Source organism: Pelophylax lessonae (assembly GCF_965119305.1).
Source record: "Pelophylax lessonae genome assembly, chromosome: 6".
NCBI lineage: Eukaryota > Metazoa > Chordata > Amphibia > Anura > Ranidae > Pelophylax > Pelophylax lessonae.
Window position 1 is genome coordinate 66,912,451 of NC_138773.1, and position 18,060 is coordinate 66,930,510.

General features: G+C 43.1%; 2 protein-coding genes across 3 annotated transcripts in view; both read left to right on the forward strand.

The window, feature by feature from the left end:
* The window catches only part of CACNG3 (calcium voltage-gated channel auxiliary subunit gamma 3), a 483,472-nt gene that overhangs the window by 444,734 nt on the left and 20,678 nt on the right, over positions 1 to 18,060 (forward strand). The window lies entirely within an intron of this gene.
* Positions 1 to 18,060, forward strand: part of ARHGAP17 (Rho GTPase activating protein 17) — a 47,098-nt gene that overhangs the window by 20,828 nt on the left and 8,210 nt on the right. For both annotated transcript variants that reach the window (XM_082260630.1, XM_082260631.1), the window contains exons 12-16: positions 8,366 to 8,457; positions 10,291 to 10,453; positions 11,846 to 12,070; positions 12,165 to 12,313; positions 14,307 to 14,903. In XM_082260630.1, coding sequence (XP_082116756.1) covers positions 8,366 to 8,457; positions 10,291 to 10,453; positions 11,846 to 12,070; positions 12,165 to 12,313; positions 14,307 to 14,903 — 1,226 coding nt within the window. The remainder of the gene's footprint in view (positions 1 to 8,365; positions 8,458 to 10,290; positions 10,454 to 11,845; positions 12,071 to 12,164; positions 12,314 to 14,306; positions 14,904 to 18,060) is intronic.

The window sequence follows — 18,060 nt, forward strand, 5'->3', positions numbered from 1 at the left end:
GCATTTTGAAGGCTTGTTCAGATCAGCTCCATTGGGCTGTGTTAATCCAACGCATAAACAAGTTAACTTGTGGAGCAATGGTGTGTGCTGAAAAAAGTAGGGTAGGCTACATTTTACATGTTGGGATGCACTATACCGCATTACAAATAGTTGGATGAAATGTAATTTTGTGACATTTTAGTTAAAGTAATGTTAATGCTTTGTTTTGGGGGTTTTTTTGTTGTTATTTTTTTATAACAAACGTTATACTTGCCTGCTTTGTGTAGTGGTTTTGCACAGAGCAGCCCCGATCCTTCTCTTCTCAAGTCCTCTGCCGGCGCTCCAGGTCCCTCCCTTCTGCTTAATGCCCCCATAGCAAGTAGCCTACTATGGGGGCACCTGAGCAGGCTCGCTCCCAAGCTGCTGGTTCATGTGTCTATTCACACACAGAGCGTGGCTTGGCCCCTCCCCTGCTCTCTCCTCATTGGCTCACTGGATGTGATTGATAGTAGCAGGAGCCAATGGCTACCGCTGCGCCGCACAAAAAGGTGCTGGTAAATGCACTGATTGCGTCCTTGCAGGGAGCCATTTATGTTGGACAATGAAGCCAAGGCTGCTGCGGACATGTCTGTTCTGTTTGTCACTTACAAGCCGTCCCATGTGGTTATGGTGTTCTTATCAAGCTTATTTTGACAGTTTTGTCTATAGATGCTGGGTGCGTCCAATATGACCCTTGCTGGTTCCAAGACGCTTTGCTTTCCGGTATCCCTTTGAGGAGTGGTTTCTGAGGAAGTGGACAGTCCCACAGGTGGCGGGTTCACCTATTTCCAGGTTGACTAAGGTAACCATGTTTCCAGTGGTAGTATCCCTGGCTTTTAGGAATCCATCTGACAAGCAGGCAGAATCTCTAAGGCCCATTGCATGTTTACTATGCCTTATTGCGGCCTGTTTTGGCCTCTGCTCTGGTGTGTCAGACACTGACGGTGTGGGCAATGCTTTGCGTCTGGTCATGGGGGGCGACCTGTGTCCTCCCGCCAATGGCGAACTGGCTGATCGGTTGGTCCAGGGTCTGCAGTTTGTCTGTTATACATCTTTGGATGTTGTTTCCATGAGTCTCTAAGCAATCTGTCTCGGCAGTGGTGCTTATGCGTATTTTGTGGCTGAAGTGTTAGTCTGGGGATCAAAGCTCCAAGAAGGCCCTGACTGAATTGCCTTTTCAGGGCGAGAGCCTGTTCGGGGCTACCCTGGATGACGGCATTAGGAGTCTGACAGGGGGTAAGAGTACCTTCCTTCCAGAGTCTGGGAAGGGGAAGGTGCCTCGCCAGTGGCGTGGGACTTCCTTTTCAGCCCATAAGAAGTTTTTTTTCGTCCCTCAGTACCAACCATGATGAAGGCGAGGAAATCTACATCTCGAAAGCTTTGTCATCAGACGTTGAAGGCGTACATCTCCTGGTGTGAGGTTTGAGGAGTCCATTCTCGTTCCTTTTCGGTAGCTCAGATTCTGGCCTCTCTTCAGCGGGGTGTTGATCAGAAATTGGCTTGAGCATCATGAGAGGGCAAGTGTCTGCCTTGGCAGTCTGTTTTGAAAGACCTTTGGCTTCCCATTCATTGGTGCGGCCACTGTGGGATTTGAACCTGGTTCTGTCGGTTCTTCAAAAACCTCCCTTTTGAAGACATACGGGAGATCCCTTTACTTACGCTGTCACAAAGGTGACTTTTTTTGGTGGCTATCACCTCTGCTCGCAGGGTGTCGGAGTTGGCGGGTTTGTCATGTCATTCTTCCTAGCTGGTGGTTCACAGGAATAAGGTGGTCCTGTGACCATGGCCGTCGTTCCTCCTAAAGGTAGTCTCTGATTTTCATTTGAATGAGGGCATTGTGCTGCTGTCCTTGTGTCCCAGGCTGGCTCATCCCAGGGAATTTGCCTTGCATACTCCTAGATGTTGTCCTGTAGAGGATAGCATAACCCTATGGTAAAGAATATGGAACTGTCAATGAACTCAGAGAAAAGGATTTTACGGTGAGTACAAAAATTCTATTTTTCCATCCATGTTTGGTGGAAATGCCCTAAAATCAGAGGATACTGGACCAATGTTTATCAGTTGGCATACACACTTTGGATCAAAGGTTTGTAAAATGTCTGCTTCTCTTAACCCATAATGAGAAGACTGCAAGAGTACTCCATTCCGCCTGCTAACTTTTGTGTCCTTGCCAAAGTGCAGTGGTCCTCAAATCTTGCAACTGTATAAGTAAAACGAAAAGTGAACTGGTTCCTCATTAACTAATGTCTGCAATTCTCAAGGGCTCAGTTCACAAATCTGAAATGATCTACAGTAGACTCCATGGTTATTCTTTTATCTTCCTGCTGAGTTTGATCGTACATTAACACTCTGATATGAAAAAGCTTTTGGTGAGATACCCCTCCTTTTTTTTTATGTCATCTTGCTTTGTTCTTTTCCCCTATTTCATTTTTTTTTTTTCAAATTCTTTATTTAAGAATAAAGTATCCAGCAAACTATGTCCAAAAAAAAAAAAAAGACATCGACTGAAGTCATATAAATTACAACATAGAAACTATAAAAGTCACAACAGCAATTCCAAAGAAATACAGGAAATGCGTGTGATTAAACAAGGCATTAAGAAAGATTAGCAGTAGCAGATCCGTTGAAAAGAGCAACCCCACCTGCTACCTTAAGACAATGCTAAACAACCTATTAGTGACTTTTCCCCGAATTCTATCTCTGTTCTCATGCATGGAGTTTTGGCTTCAGACACAACAGCATTCCTAGGCCTTAAAGTGGTTGTCGGCTTAGTGCTATTTATTGAGACACACACACTATAGAGGGATGTATAGTTTGTTCATAATTTATGTCTGAGGTTTAAAACTACTTTAAAGAGGAAGTAAACCCTCCTCTGCAAGTTTTACCTATAGGTAAGCCTATGATAAGGCTTACGTATAGGTACTGTAAATATCTCCTAAACATGTACTGTTTAGGAGATATTTACTTTACATGCAGCCAGTGACAATGGCGCATGCGCTCTGAAGGAACGGCTGCTGGTGCCGTTCCTTCAGAGCTCCGTGCCGTGACCATCGGCTCCGACGCGCGTGCGCGGGAGTGACGTCACCGCGGCTCCGGCCAATCAGATGGCCGGATGCCGCGATCCCAGGAGATGGGCGACTGAACATGTTGCCCGTCATAGAGGTAAGCGGGCGGCACTGCGGGGGCTCATTCTAAGGTAAGTATTTCATAATGAGCTAGTATGCGATGCATACTAGCTCATTATGTGTTTCTCTTTCAGGGTGAACAAAAAAAAATCAGGTTTACAACCACTTTATATAGCTCCCAAGAGAGGACCGCACAGAGAGCGGTTTGTTGGAGGCTTCTTTGGCCCCCCTCTCTCTGGGTGTGCCCTGACCGAGGGCCCCAATGGGGTGCTATTCCTTGCTTACCTGGCCGCCTAGGTACCCGAGGTTTAATGCCAATGATGTCCGGCAGCATGCTTCTCGCCTTTGGGCTGCAAGCCCCACACCCTTGTTGCTCAACGATATATCTTCTGTAAGGTGAAGCTATGCTCTTGGGTGTAAGGCGCTGTTCGATTTCACCCTTGTTATCCATTTCTTTGCATGATGTTTATCTTGCTGCTTCTCTTATCTTTTTCTCTGTTTTGTATTGTGGGATTTTGTTGCAAATTGAAAATAAAGATTGTTTAAAAAAAAAAATAGCTCCCAAGAGCCCATGCTTACTGGTTGCCACCACTGTTCCAGCCATTGTCCTTTTCATTTCAAGGGCTCCATGTAATCTACAGATAATTTTATGATTAATTGCTTGAGCCTATGGTCAAAATGAATACTTGTATAGCCGAGGGATGATTGTCTGCAGCTCAAACCAATTATCCACATACAAATTGTTGTCTACATATATTTATCATTTTATTGTAACTTTGAAAACCTTCAATAAAAATGATTGAACCAGAAATCCATTTTAATTTTAAATGGATACATACCGGCATAAATTGGTGTGTCTTTATACATGCCTAGAGTTCAGCTCTAAAACATTTTATGTTAGCAATGCAAAGACAGGGACAGGTTTGGGAGTGAGGAAGAGTTCCTTGTTAAAGGGAGTGTTGTGGCAGCAGGAGAGGAATGTATGCCGCTGTGGTTTGGGTGTCAGTTTGCTGTTTCCAGGCTTGTGGTTTTCCATCTTGCCTCGTCTACTTACGCTCCCTCTAATCTTCCGTAGGCCGCACTATTGCTCTCTATATCAGCTTACCCACATCTGTTACCATACATATAATTTGTGTGTTCTCCTCACTGTGTAATATTTCTCTGCAAAAGATTCCCACCAACTTTTTTTTCTGACACTGTGACTTGTGTGTAATGTTTGCCTTTATTTGCTGGAGTGCTTCCCCAACCACTGGTGTAATTTCATCTTTCAGTGACTTTTTGAGGTTTTCATTGCTATATGCACCTCCCCAATTATATAATAAAATCTTTTGTAGATTTACCCTTTGTTTTCTGACTGGCTAAAAAGGGCTTTTGCCATTTAAAATTCTGTTTTATCCTAAAGACGCATTGTCTGTTTTAGGCTGAGTTCACACATAGTGCGGCCACAGGCGTGTGTCCCTGTTCACCCACCGATTCAGGTGCAAATTGGGTCCAAATTTTGCCTGAATTCGCACCTGAATCAGAACCAAAGACACAGAGGACCCTTTCCAAATGCGGACCGCAGCCGCCCCTGAGCTGTGTGAACCAGCTCCATTGAGAGCCAGCCTCACTCTCCTATCATGCGAATTGGATGCGGGGAAATCCGCATCCAATTTGCGTATATGTGAGCCTGGCCTTAAAGAAGACTTTTGACCCTCTTCAATAACTTTTCATATTTCAAATACATTTTTTATTTAAGAGCCTTGAAATTGTTGAAAATGTCTTGGTATGCTGAAGCCTTAAAAGTTCCCTTCACTAGAACTAAGGGGCCAACCCAACCCCTGAAAAACAACCCCATACCATAATCCCCCCCCCCCCCTACCAAATGATTTGTACCAAAGCACAAAGCAAGGTCCATAAAGACGTGGATAAATAAGTTTGGGGTGGAGGAACTTGACTGGCCTGCACCATCAGTGTCTGACCTCACAAATGCGCTTCTGGAAGAACGGTCAAACATTCCCATAGACACTCCTAAACCTTTTGGACAGCCTTCCCAGAAGAGTTGAAGCTGTTATAGCTGCAAAGGGTGGGCTAACTCAATATTAAACCCTACAGACTAAGACTGGGATGCCATTAAAGTTCATGTGCGTGAAAAGGCTGGCGTCCCAATACTTTGGGTAATATAATGTGTATTCTAATAGCTGTACCAAACCACGTTTTGTTTTTTGGGGTTTTTTTAAGGCTAAGTCCACCTTCTGCAAAAATAATAAATGCCCCCATAATTTCAGCAAAAAAACATGCATTTATTATTCTTTTGCAAATGAGACTGCAAGGCATTGCAGTCATGACCAGTGGATCACGACTGAAATCCACAGGCTCCGGAAGACTAGTCCTCTGGTTCTTTGTACCGAGACACGGGCTTTCATTTACTGGGCTGGCGGGACGTGTAAATGGACTATGAGTGCGGTAATCACCATTCTTGTATTCCATTGATAACTACTGCACAGCCATGCAAAAGTCAAAAGTGCGTGGGGGGAAAGGCAGTCTGGGGGCAGGGGATGGTTGGCTTGTAACCTTATTACATGTTACAAACCAGATATGGGTTTAACATGGTGTAAAAAAAGGGGAGTTAGCATTTATTCAGCTGAGTGGAATAAAAGCACAAGCTTACAGGACATGGAGTTGACTTTTGATATCCTTAATAACAAATGGGATAATAAAAACCCCAGGTTTAACTTACACCCACAAAGGTAGCTCCCAAGAATGTAGGAAAAATGATGGTGCGGATGGGTTGATGACCCCCTGCTCTTATTAGGTATAAACTCTGGAGTTTATAGCTGTCAGAATTGATAGATGAACTGTACCCCTTAATATCCACGGTCATTACTGCTATGTGTAATGGGTAACACAATGAGAAATGGGACCGCCCATACATTATCATAAATCCCATCTTCTATTCAATGTATTTCTCTTTTTTACATATGCTGAACATGTCACTTACTATAACATTGCTGTAGCTTAAATAACAGTTTTCTTATGCTAGGTCTGTAACAATTTGCTTACTGACTGCATTTCAATTTTCTGTACTTGTTTTGCTCAATAATTTGTTCTTTTTTTCTGTAAAACAGATTCTGAAAACATTGAAGGACCCTGTTCTTTTCTAGTAAAAAATGGTTTAAATGTATTGATCTGAACAAGCCTGAATTGTATGTCTTATCATATGCTTCATGTATCATATTGCAACATATGATATTCTGCTTGTACACTTGACACTTACCTTTGTCCTGGAATGATCTTAAAAAATCAATAAGTAAGTTATTAAAAAAAAAAGTAAAGAAATAAAAAGCTGTTGCTGCTTTTCAGCCGGCATTACTGTTCCCCCAATAACCTGAATCCCAAACTTAAAGACCTTATCATGTTTTAAAGGGAAACTAAAATGTAATGTTTACCATGAAGCAAGAGAAAACTTGAGTGTAGATGCACATACAGTGCTCAGCATTAATGAGTACACCCCTTATAAAATCTTCAGTTTAACTCAAATTAGTTGATGCAAAAATGAATCCACCCCACAACAAAAACGACTACATCTAGTATTTTGTATGACCTCCATGATTTGTAAGGACAGCACCAAGTCTTCTAGGCATGGAAGGAGCAAGTTGGCGACATTGCAACATCTCTCTTTTTTCAATTGGGTTCAAATGAGGAGACCTACTTGGCCACTGAATCAACTTTCACTCTGTTCTTCAGAAATGCAAAAGTGACCTTAGATGTGTGTTTTGGATCATTGTCATGTTGGAAAAGTGCACAACGACCAAAGGCACGGAGTGATGGTAGCATTTTCTCTTTCAATATAGAGCAGTACATCTGTGAATTCATGATACCATCAATGAAATGCAGCTTCCCGAAACAAACAGCACTCATGCAGCCCAACAGAAGGACACTGCCACCACCACCATGTTTCACTGTAGGCACCATGCATTATTCTTTGTACTCCTCAGCTTTGCGACACCATACAGTTTTGAAGCCATCCGTTCCAAAATCATTTATTTTATTTATTTATTTATTTCAGGTACTTATATAGCGCTGTCAATTTGCACAGTGCTTTACATATACATTACACTTTCACATCAGTCCCTGCCCTCAAGGAGCTTACAATCTAAGGTCCCTAACTCACATTCATACACATAGTAGGGCCAATTTTATCTTGGTCTCATCACTCCAGAATACAGCGTCCTAGTAATCGTCTTCTTTTTCAGCATGGGCCCTGGCAAATTCTAGGTGGACTTTTTTGTGTATGGGCTTTAGGAGAGTCTTTCCTCATGGACGACACCCATGCATGCCATTCCTCTGCAGTATACACCATATTGTCTCACTGGAAACAATCACCCCAGTTTGGCTTTCTACTTCTTTAGCTAACTGCAGTGAACTTGCATGGTGATTTTCTTCAACCTTTCTCATCAGAAGACGCTCCTGTCGAGGTGTTAACTCCCATGGACGGCCTGGACGTCTCTGTGGTTGCAGTTTCATCTTTGTTACATTTTTGTAGCACTTTTGCTACAGTATTCTGACTGATAAGTAAAGCTTTTCTGATCTTGTAGCTTTCACTTTTCTTGCGTAAATGCGTAAATTATTTTTTCTCAGGCCTTGTGACATTTCTCCTCCATGTGGTCCCATTGCTGACAGCATGAAATGGGAAGGGATTTGGTAACGCCCTTTTATAGTCAACTGTCTGCTGGACACCTGTTTAATGAATAGTTAGACTCACCTGTAATTGAATTCTTATTAATTGGGACTTTATTGTGTAAAATTTGGCTTTGCTCCAAAAGCTTTCATTGGGGTGTATTCATTTTTGCAACATGGTCTTGAATGAATTTGTTAGGAAAATGCTTTTTTTGTGTTTGCAAATTAACAAATCTTGTTTGCAATCAATGGCCCACATTTGCAGGAGTATTTTGTAGTATAGTGTCCCATAGAAAATGTTGAATCTGAAAGGAAAGTAAAGGTTTTCTGACAAATCTGTTGGGGTGTACTCATTTATGCTTAGCGCTGTATAATTAGGTGCTGAATGCTGTTTTTTCACAGGTATACTAGTTTTTATGACACAATTTATGAAAAAATGGTGATTTGTAGTATAGAAAATTAAATATTTACATAGTGCAGGCTTATTTATCATCAGCCAAAAGTAGACCAAAATTAAATAGACGGCATATGGTTAAAATATATATATTTTTTTCTCTTTGCAGGACACTGGCAGAAATGGCAGCTGCCACTTCAGTCCATGTGGTGACAATCATTGAGCCTATCATACAACATGCAGACTGGTTCTTTCCTGAAGGTAAGGCAATGCACATCTGCTGATGTTAAGCATAAAGAGAGGCTCGGTATATAGTGTGCATGAGTAGCTAGCTTGTAATAGAGTTTATAAAAGTGTAGAATTAAGTTATCCAGACTAACATACCAAACAAATTTGTATAAATGCCATACACCCTTTTTTTCTGTGTGCTTATGGGTTCCTTTGAATTTGTGACTGCATGAAAAAGGGCACCTTTTAACATACTGATTCTTTAAATATACCCAACCATGCAATGCAGGTCTGCAAACAACCTTTAAACCAGGGCTGGTCCAACCTTTTAACCTTCCTGGACCACATTGGGCCATGCATAAAATACATAAAAGTGTAGTGGGAGTGGGAGATTTTTCTTTGTGAAGATAAAACTTATAAAGTCCAGTAAAGAGACGACATGGTCAAGTTTTTTTATCAGCCGCATGTGTTCATTAAGTGTAAATGCATTTTTACAAAAAATTCCCCAAAATTCAACATTTTTAGGTAAGTTTACAATTTTGCGTTGGGCCGCTGGTTGGACACCCCTGCTTTAAACCTTCCCATTAAGTGTCGGTTCACACTGGTGCGCTGCGGGAACCCTGCGAAGCCACTGCGGGTTCCTGCATCGCACCCGACTTGCAGGCAGTTCATACTGCCATATGCAAACTGCTGTGGGTGTCAATGCAAAGTTAACGACACCCCCAGATTATTTCAAATATCGCAGTGCGCACTGTCAGTTCGGACAGGAATCAGATCGCATAGGTGTGAACACCCATGCGACCCGATTCTGGTGTGGACCAAAAAAAGGGTCCTGTGCGACTTTGGTCTGAATACGATGCAAATTCAGCCATGCAATCTGCATGGCTGAATTTGCATTGTACAGACATCGCATGTAATTTGCACAGCAGTGCAAGGATAAGTTCACCTTTTGTAACAGTGTTCTGTGAATGGAAAACTACTCTAGGCTTGTAGTTTTCAGTGAACTACTATGGTACTGTCGAAGTTCATTCTCTCTTCCTGATTGTATCTGCTTTCCCATACCGGAATTAAGGGCACACAGATACACTGGCAGATCTGCAGGATACCTGCTCATCGCTGGTCCAATGCTTTAGAGGCTCCAGAAACCAAAAAATAATAAATGCACATTTTTTTTACCAGCAAAAAGGTGTGCATTTATTTAAGGTGAACTTATCCTTTAAGGCAGTTGTAAAGTCTTGTTTTTTTTTTTCTAATAAAATAACAAACATATTATACTTATCTCATCTGTGCAGTTGGTTTTGCACAGGATAGCCCCGATCCTCCTCTTCTAGGGTCCCTCTTCGGTACTCCTGGCCCCACCCTCCTGTTAAGTACCCCCACAACAAACCGCTTGCTATGGAGGCACCGGAGCCGAGTTGCAGCTTTGTGTTTCAATTCAGGCACAGAGCTGCGGTTCGGCCCTGCCCTTTCTTTCTCCTGATTGGCTAACTGAGTATTATTATCGGCAGCGGGAGCCAATGGTGCCGCTGCTGTGCCTTGGCCAGTGAGGAGGGAGAGTCCCAGACGGCCAAAGCCCTCATGGACCTCATAGGGAGGGGGCTCATGTAAGTATCAGGGGGGCTGCTGCACACAGAAGGCTTTTTATCTTAATGCATAGAATGCATTAGGAGACAAAAACCTTCTGCCTTTACAGTCACTTTATGTTGGCTATGTAGGTGTCGGCAAAAAGCTGTCTTTATGGTTACGTATTTAAAATCTGCCTGTTTACCTGTTGCCAGTTTGCTGTTTACCTTTACCTGTTGCCAGTTTGCTGTTTACCTTTACCTGTTGCCCATTACATCATCTGTTGATTATTTTGCTCTACAGAGGTGGACTTCAATGTATCTGGTGCCTTTGTCCCAGCCACTCCAGCTTCCCACAATAACGTGTCCAGCGGATATGACATGTCGCCATACGAGTTTGGTCTTTTTGACAACAAGAAAAGGCCGTTCAGCATGGCCATTGCGGAGGACCTCTTAAAAAAGGACAGGTGAGTTAAAGCGAAACAACGTTTGGGCTTAAAATGGAACCTGTCTGTATATTTAGGCTGCCATTGCTGACTCCATTTTGGAGTTCCAAATTCTGCGGCAGTGCATGGAAATACTATCAGGTCAGCAGTTTCTGAGATACTGCAATGCCCAGATCTGGAACCATTCTTTGTTGAGTTGCAGCTACTTAATTTGCTGTCTGGTTATTTGATTACCAACCAACATTACTTCCTAAATAGCCAAGTGGGGTTATATGGAAGTGTATTCTTACTGGAAGAATGGTAAGACACAGCAGGGTACTGGCAAGAGATGCTGAAGATTCAGTTTTCTGTTGCAGCAGGCAGTCCCTGTAGCCCCTGTAAACACTCTTGGAAATACAGTACTCATTGCAGTTTTTCAATGTGTTGGGAACTGTAATCATTTATCACTTATTTTTTCTCACGTTTTTCCAGAACATTCAGTAGTAGACCATGAGCAATGAGCATAGTCATTGAGCATAGTCTGTAGCTGTTCATGATGTGATAAAATGTTAATGAGTATCAGTAGATTTCTAATTGTATTCGGCTCCCTCTGCACGCCGGACATAGACGCTGGGATCCCTTCAGGCAGGGTTATACCGGACCGTGACTGTACTTTACCAGGTACTGCCATTTATCTCCCCTTAGCGTTCCATATTCCTGGCATCACTCCCCTTGCACTGTGGACTCGGTCCAGTGCTTGCCGTGCGGGCTTTCCCCGGGTTTCCGGATACTGGGTCCACCTGCCCCCATGACGCTGGGACTGCATCCCTGGTTCTACCTCTCTTGTGCTGGGACCTGGATGTACATCTGGCATGCTCTGTGATTTACATCAAATGCATCTAGAAACAGTGCCGGGACTCCAGTACACAGTCCCTGAAGAAGCCAATATGAGAGCTTTTCAGCCTCGGCAAAACATGTAGGACTTATCAAGTCACATTATACTGTCTCTACATATTCTTTGATGCATTTGATTGTTGTCACATTGTACATGCTTACAACTATGTTTTTAATATTTTATATGTATTGATATGTTATTGTTATTTTTTCAATAAAGCATTATGTATTTTTATATGAACCAAGTGTTGATTACTACAGACTTTTCCACAGCCATTAAAGTCCCATTTTTACAGTGTGATGAGCCGTTGGCCTGTCAATTTTTTGACGGCATTTACGACTATCACACTGGTTTACCGTTTTCATTAGCTTAATACTTAGGGATGTGGCTATGGAGGGCTGTTGTTTGAGCCATTATTCTACCCAATCACTCTAATCATGAGCATAGTAGATTTATAATTGTATGGATCTGCCCACATTTGGCCATATCTGGGTTCTGTTCTGGTGGTGTAATGAGTTTATCATTCTGTCCTACTTCAGTGTTGGGCTCAAAGTTTTGGAGTTCCCCTTTAACGCAAGGAGAGGAGGAACATTAAACCGAAAACATGCGTCCCCTGCTTTTCATCCACCGCTACCACCCAATGACGGTGGGACACAGGCAGAGCCAGCTGGGACCCCAACAGATGTTACCGCTGCTAACAGTTATCCTGCACAGCCCGCAGTCCCTGCAGAGTCTGTGTCAGCTTCTGGACAAGAAGAAATCAGGTAAGGACAAGCATGTATATTACAAGAAGGGTCTGTCATTCATCGCTGTGTAACTGTATCCAATCAAAAAATGTTATCTCATTGTCATCCACAGCACAAACAAGACCAAAGAAATTCCTACAGCAACCACACCCCCATCTCTGCGGAATGGATCTCTTGCATCTGCTGCAGGCAACACAAACCAGTTAGTGGCTGTTCCTGCGCAAGGTGCTGCCAACCCAAGTCCCCACTCCTCCAGACGAGGTAAGGAGCTTATCACGAACAAATATAATTTCATAGAACGGCATTGGACTGGGGTAGGAAGTGCATATTTGAGTGTTTGGGATGGTGTGCCCGTTGCAGAGGTGAGGTGCCTGCCTTGTCTGGGTGTTCTACACTCCTGGTTTCAGTCAGTGGAACTAATCTATAATACATCCAGTGATGATGGGAGATTGCCCAAGTGACATTATGGTGGTAAAATTGGAAGAGCTGAATACGTATGTATGCAATATATGGGCTACATCAGTCTGTTTTCACCCTTAACATTAAACAAAAGAAAATGCCATTGCTGAGCTTTTCTTCTGAAAAATGCTAGTCTCCTGGCTGCCTATTACTGAGTCACTAATCTGGGACAAGTGTGCATATTTTTTTTTTTTTTTTTATTCCTTTTTTTATTTTTCTGATCTTAAGGCCTCATGCACACGGGACGTTTTTTACAGCTGCTGTTTTTGGCGTCAGACGTTTTTTTCTGCAGCCAGTAAACTACCGAGCATGTTATTCTATGTGTCCATGCACACATAGGCTGTTATCAGCAGTTTTTGGCAGGGCGTTTTCTGGCTGGAAAAAAAAAACAAGAACTAGTGGGTTTAAAGATTCGTTTTTCAGCTGTAAAAACGCTCTAACTCTGATAAAAGCTTAAAAATGTGGCTATTCAGCGTTTATCAACGTTTTTTAACCATAAGATTTTGTGGGAATTTAGTTTTGCTAAAGAAAAGCTAAAAAAAAAACGCTACAGCTGAAAAAAGTTAAAAAAACGCTACTGCAAAAAAGCTGAAAAACTCCTATTATAATAAAGGCAGTTGATCAGCATTACAACCTGACAGCTAGTATTGTTAAAGGAAGCCAGCAATGCAGATTCCCGTATTTCTTGTATGACATTATGTGCCGCTTCACACTAATGCGATCACAGACATCGCATATGATTCGGAGCGCACTGCTCCTAAAATCACATGCGATCTCATGTGCGGTGCGAGTTCAGCCATACAGTTTGTATGGCTGAATTTGCACCGCAATCGCAGTGAACACGCACAGGACCCTTATTTTGGTCCGCAGCAGAATCGGATTGCATGGTGGTTCACACTAGTGCAATCCGATTCCTGTGCGAACTGTCAGATCGCACTGCGATATGCGATCTGATCTGGGGGTGTTGATAACATTGAATTGACACCCCCCAGCGTATTGCATATGGCAGTGTGAACTGCGGGAACACACAGTATATTCGCAGTGTTCCCACATCGCAGTAGTGTGAACCGGCACTAATACATCCTCCCAAGACTCAGCGGGGTAGGTTTTAGCCCAGATAAATAAAAAAACAAACAAAACAGCTTACCCTGTCATAGGGGAAAAGCCATATGTAAAAAACAGTTCTGTTTTTAGGACCTAAAAGGGGTTTGGCTAAATAGCTGGGAATGGTCCAACTCATCTGAGGTGTAAAAATTAAAGTGATTGTAAACCCTTATATATGCCCAGTGAAGTGACTGGCCTCAGGTGATACACAGAAATGAAACAAATTATCTTATATAAGTTGTACATGTTTATCTGCAGTCTTCTCTTCTCTAAATCCTTTCAAAGCTCAGAACATATAAAGTTTGTCTGAACGTTCAGAAAGCAGGGGCAGAGAACTGATGGTCTCACTCTGCAAAGCTCAGTGAGGAGAGCTTTAAGAGCTGATTGGAGGGGAGAGACACACCCCCTGCACACGGGAACAGAGCTGAGCCTGCCAATCAACTGGAGATCCCTCCCCCTGTCACCATTTTTCTCTTGGTGTCAGGAAAACTTGTCAGACGTAATTCATGCTGATAGCAGAGGAACGAAGTGGCAGACCGAAATGACACTTAGTGCTCTGAATTGAGACAAGTACACATATAGAGGGATATGCTTTGTTCATATTTCATGTCTGAGGTTTACAACCCCTTTAAACAAGTCAGAAAGTTGATTATCAGTGTTGTAATTTGATATTTTATTGTTTCTTTTGCAGTTACTAAGAAACCTGCCCCAGCTCCTCCAAAGCCAGTAATCCCCCCTCCTGTACAACCTGGAAATCAGAATGTGCCTATTGCAGCTAATACCCCTCCTTCCATCTCTCCCAAACCCTCTAGCCATGGCCATAGTGCCTCTCCGCCAAACAGTACCAGTAATCAAAGTAGCACAACAGCTCCCACTTCACACTCACATGGCACCTTACCACGCAGGCATTCGGGTAGCCAGCCTTTCATACAGGCACCGAATCATCCTCCCCCACAGCCACCCACACAGCCGGCAACTCAACCCAAGCCTACGGTTCAGTCCACCGTTTCATCCACAGAGTCAGCCACAGAGCAATCCTCCAGCCCCTCACACTCCCCAACACCACCAGATACTCCTCCTCCCATTGCAGATCACCCAACTTCCCAGGGGATCCTGCCAGAAGCCACCCAGACCCATCCCTTTCCCCAGCAAAACTCTGGCACCCTTCCTCGACCGCGCCCTGTCCCCAAACCACGTATCCGACCAACTGTCCCTCCTCCTCCCCAGCCCCCACCATCTAATTTGCCTGGAGAGATGCAATCGCCATCTACTTCTAAAATCATCACTGGTAAGTACAGTAAGTCTTCAGAATTAAAAATGTGTATAATGTAATGCAACTCCAGCACCCAAAAGTTTCATACCTAAGATCCAGAGGTTTGAAGATTGAACGGGGGCTTCTAAGATTTCCTTTACTAATTCACTGCTAGTTTTCTCATGGAGAAATAACAAAATTATTTACTCCATACGGCTGGAGTGTATGGTGCAAGTATCAGCAGAGTCTTCTCTCCGCTGTCACACAAGCGTTTCTTTAGTACATTGCCTTGCTGTCTGCCAGTAACACATTGACAGCTTGGATGTGATAGAGTACAGCACATAGATAAAGATCTGGGCAATGCTGCGCCCCAGTCATATCTCTGAGGTCTGGCTTTCAGTGCCGGCTCACATTGGTGCAATGCGGGAAACCTACAAATCCACTGCGGGTTCCTGCATTGCACCCGACTCACAGGCAGTTCACACTGCCATATGCGAACTGCTGGGAGTGTCAATACAAAGTTAATGACACCCCCAGATTAGTTTGTGTATTGCAGTGCCAACTTTCAATTCGGACAGGAATTGGTTCGCATAGGTGTGAACACCCATGCGACCCGATTCTGATGCGGACCAAAAAAAGGGTCCTGCGCTATTTTGGTCCAAATGTTATCCGAATTCAGTCATACAATCTGAATGGCTGAATTCGCATTGCACATGTGCTTTGCATAGCAGTGCAGAGCGAATCACATGCGATGCCCGACATCGCAACAGTGTGAACCGGCACTCATTGTGAGGCCCAACCTTTGACCAAGATTTAGGTTATACATAGCCAAAACATTTTTTGACTACCCTTTAGGAATAAAGTCATATATACTTCTTTTTTTTTTTTTTTTTTTTTTTAGACCTCTAGTTTATATCATTGAAAAAAGACACGTAGGTCCTTTGGCGTTCGTCCTTTTAGAATTTTAGATTTCAGGACGAGTAACACCTAGCAATCCTGTCACTGGCAGCAACCCATCATCAACAGGATTGTTATAGAGAACACACCACTCAATGGCTAAAACACTGCACTATCACCCTGACCATCGGGAGAAAGGATTAGAGTGACAGCTTACTTGTTTCATTGTAATAGATCAAAGAGAGTACCAAATGAAAAATCCTTCGGAGTGCAAAGTCTATATTATTCAACTGGTTACAACAAGCAGGGCAAAGACAAGCAACACCCTTCAGGGACCACACGATCAACCCTGATCAGGCCTGGAGGAAAAGATTAAAATAACATTCATAAAAATGGTGAATTGCCACTAAAAATGTAAATGTATCATCATTTTCCTATGTGTTACGTTAAACCTCTCCTCCAGCCTTGATGAAGGGGGATTGTGTTTCCTCCCTTAAAACGTGTTGGGTGTCATTTGGCCCCGCTTGCTGTAACCAGTAGAACAGTTAAGATTTTGGTCACCCAAGGCTTTTTCATTTGGCCCTCTCTGACCTATTACACTTGGATTTGTCAGCTCGGGTGAATGACTTCTCCCTTTGGTGGGGTGGGGGTCCCAGTACTTGTGATGAGCTGCCGAATGCACGCCGGTTGGGCTCAAATAATACCTTTGCAATTTGATAATGTGAAAATTTGTGTCCAGCACCCCTCAACCCCCAAATCTTGCTGGTTTTAGCCAGCAAAGAAGTGATGCTGTAGGAGAAAAGTCAGAATGGGAAATTTAAGTCATCTGTACTTTAAGGCTCGGTTCACACCAATGCGGTTTTTTTATTGCTTTTTGCAGAAACGCACTACAGTCCATTTAACATGGATTCCTTTGGGACACATTCACATCTATGCTTTTCGGCCGCTGCGTTTTTGGAAAGGGTCAGGAACTTTTTTTTTTTAGAAGGAAAATTATGAATTTTTAGTTTAATAGACTTCATTGGAGAAGCTGCAGAAAAGCATGTAGTATGATTTTTGCAGCGATGTGCGGTTTTTAACCACTTCTGGACCGGAAAGATTTGCCCCCTTAATAACCAGGCCATTTTTTGGGATTCGGCACTGCATTAATTTAACGGACAATTGCGCGGTCGTGCGACTCTGTAACTAAATAAAATTGATGTCCTTTTTTCCCACAAACAGAGCTTTCTTTTGGTGGTATTTGATCACCTCTGCGATTTTTATTTTTTGCGCTATAGCAAAAAAAAAAGCGACAATTCTGAAAAAAAAAAAAACTATATTTTTCACATTCTGCTATATAACATCCCCCCAAAAAATAAAAAAATCTAAATTTTTTAACATTTTAGGCCAATTTGTTTTCTGCTACATATTTTTGGGAAAACAAAATCACAATAAGCGTATTTTGATTGGTTTGTGCAAAAGTTTAAAAAAGGTGCCTACTAATTACGGGATAGATTTATGTCATTTTTGTTGTTTTTTTTGTTTGTTTTTTACTAGTAATGGCGGCGATCTGTGGTTTTTAGGGGGACTGCGACATTGCGGCGGACAGATCGGACCCCTAACTAACATTTTTGACACTTTTGAGGGGACCAGTGACATTACTACAGTAATCAGGGCTAAAAATATGCAATGTTACTGTAATAATGACACTGGCAGGGAAGGGGTTAACACAGGGGTGATCAAGGGGTTAAATGTGTACCTAGGGGCGTGTTTCTATCTGTATGGGGGATGGGCTTTTGAAATGATCAGAGACCTGTGATCCTATATAGAAGGATCACAGGTGCTCTATGATCATTCCAGAGAGAACAACAGTCGGCTGTGTTTACAATAGCTGACCATCCTTCTCTCTCAGCGGGGAGCAATCGTAGGTGGCCGGTGGCAATTGGAGCCGTCGCCCCTGTGCATCAGAGTTTCCACTGCGGATTGGGGACGGGAGCGCGTGGGCGGCGGTGCGCGCTCGCCCCCTAGCTGCAGGCGCTCGACCGACGTACAGCTACGTTGGTTCGCGCAGGAGGGGCTGCCTGCCGCAGTAAAACTGCGGCGGGCAGTCGTTAACAGGTTAATCCTCCCAACAACAAATTGGGCAAAAAAAGCATAAATTCCAAATGCATCAAAAAACGCACGAAAACGTAATCAGGATTGTGTGTGCAGCAACCCAAAATGCACTGCAGAAACAGATAAAAAGCAAACTGCATAGGTGTGAACCAGGCCTAAGTAAGGCAAGGGGAAGTTAGTCTTGTGCCTCTGCTCCATGCAC